Here is a 13,009-nt window from a genome sequence, read left to right on the forward strand (position 1 = left end):
GCCAGAGGAAGTAGTTGTTTTACCAAAACTAGTCTCTCTAACTGAGTCCCCCAGTTAACTCAGTGTCATGAGATGTGCCCTCAGAAGCCCATCTTGTTGATAAGCCCAGACTTTATTCTTTCTCGCCCTTTCCCATCACATCAGTGGGACTGGAGCACTGCCTGCTATTTGTTTATGCGTAAATAGTTATTGTTTTAGACCGTAGAGGATAGTGGTTAAAAGTATCGGCGCTACAGTTACATAATTTGAAAACTGGTTCCCCACCCACCAGCTGTGTGGCCTGGGGAATGTTGCCTAACCTCTCTGCCTCAGTTTCCTCATCTGTAAACTGCAGAAAATAATTATAATATTTTATGAGGATTAAACAGATTAATCCATGGAAAGGTCTAGAATAGTAACTAACACATATGAAGGTTTTAACAAATATTGGCTATTATTTGTTTTTATTATTGTCCAATGCAAGTCTCTGCTCTAGGCTGTCAAGGGTATATGTCCTCAAGGAATTTACACCTGGGCATGGGAGGCAGACATACAGACAGAGAACTGTGATGGATGTGACTAGATTTTCATGCCATTATGTGCACAATTCTAGGAGGGTCTCCAAGATGCTATTGAAGGCTCAGGCCCAGAGGAGGTGGCATTAGATCCTTAAAGAAGTGGCCTTGAAGGCTAAGATGAGACCTATAGGTTCCGTCATTTGCTACTGAAGTGACATAGAAGGTGAGAAAGGATGAGTCAAAACCCACTGTTGGCATCTGCAAAGAGACATTCCTTTGCAGTAGTTTGCCAACCACACCAGGTGAGGCCACCACTAGTCTTCAAAGTCAAGGACCTGGGCTCCTGCAACACTCCCTCCAGGATATTGTACCCATTTATGGGCACTCCCACAAAAACTGCCAGACAGCAAGCTTGGATACAGACAGAAAGGCCTGCAGTTTTCCATGGTGTGGCTGTGGAAATGGTGGTGGGTCTCTAGGTCCAGGAATAGACAGAACCAGAGGCAGGATGGGCAGAGCCGTGGGAGGCGGGAGCTTGTTCCCGGTAGTTTCACAGGCACAAAAATTCAGATCATGTTTCTGCTCCAGCCCCTTCAGGATATCCTGTCATTCAGCCAGGGCATATATACAGTTGAGAGTGGCCAATGTCACTGCAACTCCTGGATTTGCCATTTTTCCTGTCTAGGGGCGGGTCTCACATATCATCTGGTTCAATCCAGGGAAAGGAGAAGGAAGGATTTAAAAACAGACACTGAAATGAGAAAGAATTCACTGGGAGGTGTTCAGACAAAGTTAAAATAGGTAAACAGCTCTGACAGGGGCCTGGCACGGAGAAGGAGCAAATATTTTCTCACCATGCTACGAAATTCAATCCCTTTCTTTCTTGGATTGGTTGTACAAAATGTCTGCTCCCCACTGGAAACTACAGAGCAGGTAAGATGAGACTTCTATTTTTTTTTAAATGGTTCATTTTCAGGGTGTGTTCAAAAGCTGTTTGCTTTACTGTGTTGTCAAAGGTACAGGGTACTATGGGAGCTTCCTAAAATAAAGAGGAAGCTGTGGAGAATAGGAGTGGAGATGCATCCTCTTTCATTAGCCCAGTTGGTTCGCTCTGTGCTAAAATGCCGTTGTTGGTACTCTCAGAATTTAGTGCTCACATTCCTGGTTTCATTGTGGATTTTGGTATCCTGGGCATGTTTTGTTTGTTTTAATAGTCTCACCACTCACTTCCCATTGAACCATACTGAATATAGAACATAACAATGGCTGTGGAGAGATATTCTGGGGAATTACAGGTTGAGTGATATCTGGCTGAGAAATACAGTATTACAAAATGCGTCAGGTACTCACCCTCCACCTTCCCAAGTTGTAGTAAAAGTACCCAGGGCACTTTTACGCCAGCACGTCAGCCTCTCAAGCAAGATCCCATGTGTTGTCACCTTAGAACAAGTTCAATGTCAGGTCTGCAACAAGGCCAACCAAAAGGAGGGGGTGTAGGAGTCACCCCGAGTGATTTAGTTGAAATGCATTTCGCAAGATATGACTCCCGCTCTATGAATAATAAAACACAAATGTGATTCTGCATCTGTGCCGGGAAAAGTTTTATCAACGCCAATTTTACTTCAGTTGGCTGTACTCTAATAATATTTTCACGGAAACATTGAAAATGGCATAAAGGTTACTCACTCCAGCTCTCCGAGTTTGAACTGTGGTTTCATGAATTTAACAAATATTTCTGAGGATCAGTGACTGCTCCACAGCTTGCTAGCTGTTCAACCCTGAACACTTTGGTTCTCCCTTGACAGTGGTCCACACAGCAGAAATTACCATCATCACCATCACTGTCATCAGAATAAGTGGAGAAATCAGGTGTTGACTAATGCTTAAAGCTGAGTTTACTCTTCAGGAAGAGATCATATGAGAAATAGAATAAGCCATTCCATTTGAAAAGGACAAGGGATTTTTGAAAAGAAAATATTCAGCCTTGGTCGGGTGCTGAGTTGGTTAGAGCATCATCCTGATACACCAAGGTTGCAGGTTGGATTCCCCGGTCAGGGTACATACAAGAATCAACCAACAAATGCATAAATAAGTGAAACAATAAATCAATCTACCTCTCTCTCTCTCTCTCTCTCTCAAATCAATACATTTTTGTAAAAAATGTTTAAAGAGAATATTAACTCTGGCCTACTAAGAAAGAAAAGACAAAGTAATGTCACCCCATATGCTTACCCACAAGGAAAACCCTAATATAAAAGAAAATTCTGCTTTAAAAAATAGTATCGTGACCATTCACAGAGATTAATTGAAATTATATCTAAGGGTGGTTTTTGTTTTTCCATAAATACCATTCCAGCCAGAAAAAAAAAAAAACACACAGAGATTCTGTTTTTCTACCCCACCTCACCCCCACTATACAGTGTGCAGGGAAGAGAAATGGCCAGGCAAGGAATCAGAAGGTCACTGACTCCCAGTGTGGCCTTATGCAGGTCACTGGACCTCCCCTCAGCTCAGTTTGATCCTCTCTAAAAGGAGGATGATGACACCTGCCCTACTTACCCTTGGGGTGGTTGAGTTCAAATACAATGATGCCTTTGGGGGTATGCATAACCATGAACTGTTCTGTCAATGTAAGGTTTCTTCTGGTGCAGCCTTTACAGATGTCAGTAAACTTAGAAGTACTTATGATGTTCCCAAGACCCCTAACCTAGTGCTGGACCCCTTAAGATGACAAGAAAAAGTAAGAGTGGTGGTTTTTAAATGGAGAGCAAAGACAACAAATGTGTTCTACTGGCCAACCATAGAGAGAGGCAAGAAAGATGAGCGTCATTTTGTGTATGTGGTGGTGTTAAACAGGGCCTTGAAGAGATGAGGTTTGGGGAGCCAAGGAGAGGGGAAAGAACATTCCCTTCAGGAAAGGCAACAAGTAAAACACAAAGGTAGAGATAGAGAAACGATACAGGAGTTAGCACTTTATTGCCTACGATCTCCAGTACTGGGCCAGGCAATGTGCACGTGGTGCATCATTTAAAGTTCTCAGTGTCCTGGAGAGTGGCTATCAAGATATCCCCCTTATAAAGGATGGCAAAGAGGAAGAAATTCATTCCAGATTGTACACTTGGCAAGATGTTGAGCCTGATTCCAAGTTTAGGTCATTGACTCCCAAGTTGTCACTTTTCCTTATATAAAGCTGTTTCTATTTAAGTTTGATGGGGAAATGAAGGAAACTTGAAACAGGTGAGGAAAATTCATTTGGGAGCATCAGCACCAGCACTGGGCAGTGAGGGATCCCCAGGGCCAAAGTCGATCTGCATCATTGAGCGTAACATTCTCTGCTGCCTGGTATCGCTCATTGTGTCTGGTATACCTGTCTGATTTCCTACAACTCATTAAGCCAATTGGCAAATATTTACTAAGCATTACTATGTGCCAGACACTGCTCTAGGTGCTTCGGACAAAGCAGCAGAGGACAAAGTAGAAAAAGATTGCCACCCTCACGGAGCCCACATTCTAGCTGGATTGTAATCCAAAGAATACAAATATCTTTGGAGAAGACACTGTATGCTCCACGGCATATAGCACCCAGACAAGCCTATTCCTGTGGAATTTATGGTGAAAGGATATCCTTGAGATTTGCCGATCTAACCAAAGAACTTACATGCATATATGCATAGCCCATGGATACAGACAATAGTGTGATGAAGGCCTGGGGGAGGGCTAGGAGGAGTCAATGTGAGGAAAAGGGAGACATCTGTAATACTTTCAACAATAAAGATAAATGTTTGTGTGGTGTTTTGTTTTGTTTTTTTAAAGAAAAGAGTACTCTACAATATATTTCAGGTTTCCCATTTAGAGAAGTGTATGTCGTGAGGTTACCTTACCTTGCTGGACTCCAGACTTTAGAGCAGGGATGGCAAACACTTGGTACAGGAGCCCTTGCACAGCCAGGCAGACATTGCTTGTCAATCCCAGCACTCTTTCTAGATAAGATTGAAAGCAGGCTGCCAGTCACTACTAATCAACCTTATAACCCTCCTTGTGATTCCATTGACGTAAAGTCAGTGGAGAAGATTGGCCAAGCAAGGCTCGGCTAATGGAAGTTGATTTTTTTTTTATGCTCTCACAGACAAAAAGATGCGATAAGAAGTCTCTGCTTGTCATGAGGACTGAGTGCCAATCCTGCTCGCTCAGCTTTGGAATTGACTGCCCAGATGGTTACACCAAGGTTACCAATGGCTCCATCGGGGTTCGCGATTGCAGGTACTCATTATGAGAAAGTAGCTGTGCTCCAGTCTTGAAATTCAAGGGATTGTGAATCCAAACAGAAACCTCCCGTCTCAAACACTATAAAGCATTGCCATGATTTTCTCTTTCTCTAAGGCCACATTGAGCTCAAACTTAGGTAACTCACAACTATGACCTTGAGTCTAAAAAATGGATTGCATTTTAATACTAAATTGACTACATTATATTGCACATAAATATTCTTTCTTTTGCCCTTCTTTAGTTTGAAAATCTAGGTTTTGTTACACTTGGAAAGGGTTCTAGTCAGAACATGTTTAAAAGCCTCGGGTCTGACACTCAGCTTACTAATTAGCTATGGATCCTGATACTAATTAGAACCCCAATAACAGAGGCAAATGAATTACAGCTTTGATGTTTTATGTGAGCACTGTACTCCTGAAATCCTTTTATGATTCAGTACTCTCATCATTCAAGCTTAATCCTTGCACAGGATAACAAACTGTTCTACTCACCAGCTAATAGTTGCAGCCATGCAGCTCAAATGAAAACACATTTTTTTATTTGCTTAGTTCAATAATTTAACACTTAGTCCTCAGTGAGTTTCATTTTTAATTCAGGGATGAAAAATTAGTATGATGTCTTACTTTGCGTAAAATGAAACCTTAAAACTATTAAATTTTAAATTTGTGTTTGCTTAATGTGACTGCACTATATTCTAAACCCAAATCATCATTTATAACAGAAGTTTCCCAACATTAGCTGGATTGAATTAGCAACCATACGTGGCAGTTGACTACTCAATTATCAAAGTAGGTGCACATTTGCAATTAGATCCTTTTAGAAAGTATGTCTGAAAGACTTCAGGTTCAATGTTAAAATTATATAGCAACTTTAGTGAGAACATTTTTGTACTGGTTACTTTTTTTCATGGCCAAGGTTGGCATTTGGTTATGTCCCACTCCACTACCCTAAACACACACACACACACACACACACACACACACACACACACACACACACATACACACACGGGGCGGGGGGATTGAGTGAGAGAGAGTAAGGTTAGTGGACTCATGCTCTCTGTTTTAGAAGTGAGTATTTTTTAATATGTTCTCATTGATTTCAGAGAGAAAGGGAGAGGGAGAGAGAGATAGAAACATCAATGATGAGAGAGAATCATCTATCATATGCCTCCTGCATGCCCCCTCCTAGGGATCAAACTCGCAACTGGTCATGTGCCCTGACCAGGAATCAAACTGAGCCACCTCGGCTGGGCTAGAATTGAAGATTTTGATTTGTCATTCATTTATACTGGGACAAACCCAAGGTTGGTTCTTGAGGGGCCATTTGGCTCTGCCCTTGGCTCTCCTTTTTTGCCATCTTTATAAAGAGATGTCCCTGCCAGTATTCCAACCTTTCAAAGAAATTGTCAACTCTATCTCTAGCCCGACTGCCCCTAAAGCCAGTAACTCTGTGGTTAATCAGCTGCATCACCGGCACTGGTTTAGGAGAACAACCTAGAACTCACGGGCACACCATTAGTAAGAGCCCAGGTGAAAGAAACAATGTTCATGGAGGTAACCTCTAGAAACACCAGAGTCAAATCAAATCCTGTAAGAAGCCATCCATGCAGAGATCCCCACAAATAGACAATGGTGATTAGCCTCCATAGAATTGCTATTCCAGAACTGTACCTCAGACAGTACAAAAACTGTTCCAAGGAACTCTTATATCTCCCTCGAGGAAACTGTGGCAAATGCTGCTCATTACCTCACACTGCCTCTCACAGGAATTTCTACATCTACGGTGTCCTGTGCAGTCGGTTTGATTTAAATCCACAGACCCTGTGCACCACGTCACTCATGCTCTTTCTCTTCTTTCATTGGCTGCTGGGACACCCAGTGACAAGTTTGATGTCCATTTCCAGCATGTGCCTAGAACCTAACATCATTTTTCCCATCTACTAACTTCACTACGACATCATGCGAGATATTTCACCCCTATTTTCATTGGGCCCTGATGTTTTTCATCCATTTCTTACAATTAAAGATAAATCGTGATTACATTTTTTTCTATCTAGAAAGTAAGATGTGAGATATATATATATATATATATATATATATATATATATACACACACACACACACACACACACACACACACACACGCACACACACGCACACACGCACACTGAGTGGCCAGATTATTATGATCTCTGAACGCATAATAATCTGGCCACTCAGTGTATATCCTATATAATAAAAGGCTAATATGCAAATTGTCCCCTCAACCAGGAGTTGGACCAGCAGGCAGGCCGGCCAACCGCACATGTCCCCTCCCCCTAGCCAGGCTGGCTGGACCCCACCCATGCACGAATTCATGTTTATGCGTTCAGAGATCATAATAATCTGGCCACTCATTGTGTGTTGTGTGTGTGTGTGTGTGTGTGTGTGTGTGTGTGTAATTTTTTTTAATGTAGGCAAGCCTAAAGACCTAAAAAAACCTAGGGCAATCCCACTCCCTGAGTTAACACATTGCTCTGATGATGTGTTATGTCCCTCTTTACCCTTGAAGGTATACCTTTATGGTCAGATCATACTCGTTGTCTCTCCCTGGATGCCGCCACATCTGTAGGAAGGACTACCTCCAGCCTCAGTGCTGCCCAGGCCACTGGGGCCCAGACTGCATGGGTAAGTGGCAAACACCCTTCTTGGATTTGGATACTTGCTTCTCAGTGTCCCATTTGATGGAAAATTGAGAGGAAGGAAACCCGGTTAAAAGGAGAATGTCAGCACCTTTTTCTAGAAAGGTGCATTTCTGTCAGTAGGTAGAAAATTGTTCTTGCCCTCTCAGCTTTTCTAAAGAAATCTGCTTTCCTCCAGTCAGAGATCTGTCTTTAAGAGAATTCCTTTACAATTCAGCAAAAGGGATGGTGGAAAGGCTACCAGTTCTTACAAAAAAAAAAAGGTCACTGACCATAGAGAGGAAGTAAGAATGCTGGGTTCTTATGATCTCAAATTTACTGAAAGAAGTTTTATGACAACATCTCAAAGACTATAGTTATTGTTTGGCAACCAAAATAATCATTCAATCTTCTAAAAATTTAAGTTTTGCCCTAACCGGTTTGGCTCAGTGGATAGAGTGTCGGCCTGCAGACTGAAGGGTCCTGGGTTCGATTCCGGTCAAGAGCATGTACCTTGGTTGCGGGCGGGCACATCCCCAGTGGGGGATGTGCAGGAGGCAGTTGATCGATGTTTCTCTCTCATCAATGTTTCTGTCTCTCTATCCTTCTCCCTTCCTCTCTGTAAAAAATCAATAAAATATATTTTAAATAAATAAATAAATATGGTTCCTCCTTTAAAAAAAAATTTAAGTTTTAGGATGGAATAGCAAATGCTGTAATGACCATGTTCCACTATAAGAAACACTGCCAGCCAAATCTGAGTCAGTAGTATAGTTAGACTCTCTTGTGGTCAAGCACAGCACTTGTGAGCTGAAATGGAACTTCTATTCTGATTATAGATGTTTACACTCAAGTAGTGACTGTGTCCTTGCTATGACATGCAAACTATATGAGATCCCTTTTTTTCTTGGATAGTAAAATTAAGGCATTTTAATTCATGACTCTACCATTCACTTCCCATCTTCTAAAATGTGATGAAATCATATCTTCAAGTATACACATAAGGGGAGAGATTAGTTCTCTTTAGTTGTGTGTTTTTTTCTGATTAAAATAATATAAACAGACCTGGCTGGTGTGCTCAGTGGTTAAAGTGCTGGCTCACTCTTGGAAGGGTTGAGGTTGTGATTCCTGGTCAAGGGCACATACCTGGGTTGCATGCCGTTCGATGCCCAGCCTCAGTCAGATCGATGTGTCTCTCTCATATCGATATTTCTCTCTCTCTCTCCTTGCCTTCCTCCCTCCCTTCCACTCTCTCTAAAAAAAAAAAAAAAAAATCAATGGAAAAATATATCTTCCAGTGAAGATTAACAACAAAAAAAACTAATAATAATGATATAAGCAAATTGTATACAGCTTATAAGGAAAAGTACAAAGAAAAAAAAAATAGCAACTTGTATATGTCACACATATGAGACCCTAAAAGTTTGGCTTATTTCCCTGGGTTTTTATTCCATATGGCTTCTAAATAGTTGTGCCCGTATTATACACATAATGTTGTCTCCAGTTTCTTTTTTTAACTAATGAAGAATAGCTTCCATTTACTCAGCATCGCTGACATTAGCTGCTAGAGAAATCGGTGGCTGATATTATCTGGTTTCATTCTTAAAACAAATCTTGGAGTTAGACCAGCCTTGGGCAAACTACGGCCCGCGGGCTGGATCCAGCTGTTCTATCCAGTTCTCTTGCTCTCCCCTCCGCTCCTTTACTTTGAATTTACATTAGTTCACACAAACACTCCATCCATGCTTTTGTTCTGGCCCTCCAGTCCAGTTTAAGAACCCATTGTGGCCCTCGAGTCAAAAAGTTTGCCCACCCCTGAGTTAGACACTTTTATCTCCATTTTGCATATGAGGAATCAGATATTGAAGATGATCTCTTGCCAGTTTCCTTTGGGCTTTTAAGTGATCAAGCAAGTTCAAGTTCAGAGCTGCTGGCACCAAACTAACCAGGGAGAGAGAAAGACAGGGGTTAGGATCTCCCGGCCCTTCTCTCTGTTAACTGCTCTGTCTCAGTGTCACCCCAGCACGTTGGCACAGTGTGTTTCTAAGAGATTATTACATCGGAATCAAGAGATTAGCCCAGTTTCTAACAGTTGATTATGTCAGAATCAAGCGATTAGCCCAGACTTCCAGATTTCAAGAACTTTTTTGGTGTCAAATGTGGTCATATCACATCCCGTTCTTATAGACATCCTGATATACTAGAAAGAACTCCTAGGTTTGCTTTTCTCTTTCTAACCCACAAAAACTAATCTGGTGCTAAGCTATTCACCAGACACACTGAAGACAAGAAAAGGCTTTGTCCAAGATACAGTAAGAGAAGTCAGCATGTTCAACATAATGCATGACAGACCAGAGCCCAGAAGAGTAAAGGCACTCTGGGTTTTAACTTTGAATCCAATTCCATCATTACTGCTTTGGGCAAGTTATTTTCTACGTAGGCTCCAGTCTTGTTAGCTGTCAATGGGAATATAGTAAAAAGTCCTACTTAACAAAAATATAGCTGAGACTTTAAAACATCGGTACAGGTGAAAGTATTAGGCAAAGTGTACGACGCTATGAAGACACTTTTAAAAAGTTGTATGAATAAATGAATGAGTGAATCCCGGTCAAAATAGACCTCTGATAATGAAAAGCAAATGAAATGGCACCCTTTCTCCGAGGCCTTTTTAAACACTGGGGAACTCATAAAGCATGCACAGGCAAATGGGATTCCAGTCTCTCATGCCATCACACTGTGCTACGTGCACACGTGGCAAAGCTCACACCCAAGATCAAAGGAGTCTTAGAGGGTTCCTTGGACATTCAGGCATTTTCCTCTGATAGGTCTCGAGGCCATTGCAGCAAAACCTGTGAAAACCAAGGCGTGGGCGTTCTTTCTGCTGGCCTCTCGTTGGGGCAAAAGTGTGTTCCCCTTTATCTTCATCTTCCGAACATAACTCAGTGTCTCCGAGGGCTTCCTTCCTTTGGTTCAGGAAAGAGATAAGTCCTCTGCTGGGCTGTGGCTTTTCCCTCTCCCTCACATTCTGCAGTGATGACAAGAGATCTTGCCTATCATTGCACATTTCCGCAAGGAGAAGGCCACTCAGAGCTGCTGACACACACCCATCCTTCTTTTTGAGGCAGTGCGGGCTCTAGAACGGCCTTCTCTCCAAGGCAAGAGCAGCACCCAATTCCTCTTTCATGCACTGAGAACTGCATCCAAACTCAACACCTCTGGGTTGCTTTTTAAACTATTTAACAGTTCCTTGTTCGAGTTAGTTTTCAAGTTAGAACATAACGCTGTGATCCATTCTGGAAACATGGAAAACACAGAAAAGCACAATGAAAAAAACTTACTCATCCTCTCCTAAAATTACAGCGTAGGGAATATAGTCCATAATATTGCAATAGCAATGCCTGGTGTGAGATGGGTACAAGGCTTATCGGGGTGATCACTTCATAAATTATGTAAGTGTCTAATTGCCAGAGGGTATACCTGAAACTAATATTGTGCATCAGCTGTAATTGTTGAAAAATGAACATTATTAAAATGTTTATTCTTCAGAAGTAATATGTGTCTGCTAAAGAAAATTAGGTGGCACTAATAAGTAAAATAAAGAAAATAAACATCAATAATCTTCCAAAGAGATCCACTATTAACTGTTGTTGTTATTATTACTATCATTATTACCTTTTGCTATTATTTGTTTGAAATACAAAATTTGTGTACCTACCCATTGCCTTTTTATAAAATATCATACTTTTAACATAACTTTTGGTAATTTGTCATTTTCAGTTAATGGTGTATTATGAAAATTTTCTATGCCAAAGTTTAGTGACACTTTTTTGAATGACTCTTTAGTAAATGCTTCATTGGATGAATGTTCTGTCATTTAGTTCACAAATGCATTATTTGGAACATTTATTTCCAATATCCCCTTTGTTAAATGAAACTCTAATAAATATCTTCATAGACCCCACTAAAAAAAAAAAAAAAGGCATGAATTCTCACTTGAGGAAAAATTGTATGTCATCCTGACATAACAAAGGTGTTTCTACCCATATTTCATGTGCTTCTCCCTCATTGAAACTTGTGCTGATTTATCAGATCTGCATATGAAAGTCTTTTCTCATTAGCCAAAAAACATGTTTTAACCTTGAAACTTAATACATTTAAACAACCAATTTCTATTTGAGATGAAATAGATTTTTTTATTTGAACATGCCAGTTCTCTTTATTTCACCATCAACGTTAACAGATTTGTGCTACAACTCAAAGTAATGGGAAAAGAATGTGGCAGAACAATCTATTTCAAAGGGAAATGACCTTGATTCTTCTTTCTGAGGTCAATGTCATTGTATTTGTTTTTTGTATCGTTATTTGCATTTTTTTCCTGTTGTATGTTCTTTGCCATTTTTTTTCCTGTTGTATGTTCTTTGCCATTCACTGCACAGGTTGCAAATAACAGACTATGTGGATTTAAAACCACTCATTAGGCATGCTGAGTTTACATGAGGAACCTATTTTATATCAGTTTCCCAGACAGACAGTTTCAACCAGAGCTGTAAATGCAATACTTTTAACATGACTTTGGGTAATTTGTCATTTTCACTTAACTGTGTATTGTGAAAATTTTCTATGCCGATAGATATGATTTAGTGACATATTCTCTGCCTCGTTGTGAGCCAAGCTTTTATTTTTTTAATGTATTTTTATTGATTTCAGAGAGGAAGGGAGAGGGAGAGATAGAAACATCAATGATGATAATCATTGATCGGCTGCCTCCTGCACGCCCCACACTGGGGATCAAGCCGCAACCCGGGCATGTGCCCTGACCGGAAACCAATCTGTGACCTCCTTGGTTCATAGATCAACGCTCAACCACTGGCCGGGCTGTGAGCCAGGCTTTTAAACGAAGGCAGTGACATGGAGGAGGCACCTTGGGAGATGAAGTTAAAGGGAGGTCCTTGGCCTCCTACTGGCAGGAAGTTTATTATCTTCCTCTAAAGAAACAGACAGCCCATGATTTGCTGACAGCTTATAACGGGCAAGTCTCCTTCATGAGGGAAGTCACAGTACAAGGACCACCAGAGTAGCAGGGAGCAAAGGGAAATGTGATAATGACCTAAAATAGCCTTATCAGCTCCCGAGCCTCACAATGCATCAGAAATGTGCCCTCATAGCAAAGTCTGTAATCTCTCTGTCCAGTGTGGTTGCTGAGAATGTCTTTTATGACAGTCCCAGATGACACTGTCATCTGCTGGCCTCCTCTATGTAACCCCAGGTGGCACCAGCAGAGTCTTCATTTCTTTCTGTGTCCCTGGCAACTAGCACACTGACTGGCACATAGTAGGTGCTGAATGCATCCTTGTAGAATGTCTGTGCACCATCAAAACAAATGAACCTGAGCCCTTTGCCTCCCTAGAGTGCCCAGGAGGAGCCAGGTCCCCCTGCAGCGGCAGGGGCAGCTGTGACGAAGGCATGGAAGGAAACGGAAGCTGCTCATGCCAAGTAAGTTCCGAAACGTGTTCTTCTCCCTGACTCTGCTCCTTCTCCTTAACTTTTGTCCCTATTTAAGCGCGCATGCGCGCACACACATACA

General features: G+C 41.4%; 1 protein-coding gene across 1 annotated transcript in view; it reads left to right on the forward strand.

Moving 5' to 3' along the window:
- The first annotated feature begins 1,146 nt into the window (after positions 1–1,146).
- STAB2 (stabilin 2) overlaps positions 1,147–13,009 on the forward strand; it is a 127,987-nt gene continuing 116,124 nt past the window's right edge. Inside the window, exons 1-4 of the mRNA XM_080661000.1 lie at positions 1,147–1,430; positions 4,624–4,757; positions 7,317–7,432; positions 12,833–12,918. Of these exons, the coding sequence (XP_080517126.1) occupies positions 1,353–1,430; positions 4,624–4,757; positions 7,317–7,432; positions 12,833–12,918 (414 nt within the window). The 5' untranslated portion in view covers positions 1,147–1,352. The remainder of the gene's footprint in view (positions 1,431–4,623; positions 4,758–7,316; positions 7,433–12,832; positions 12,919–13,009) is intronic.

Source organism: Plecotus auritus, assembly GCF_963455305.1.
Source record: "Plecotus auritus genome assembly, chromosome: 3".
Classification (NCBI taxonomy): domain Eukaryota; kingdom Metazoa; phylum Chordata; class Mammalia; order Chiroptera; family Vespertilionidae; genus Plecotus; species Plecotus auritus.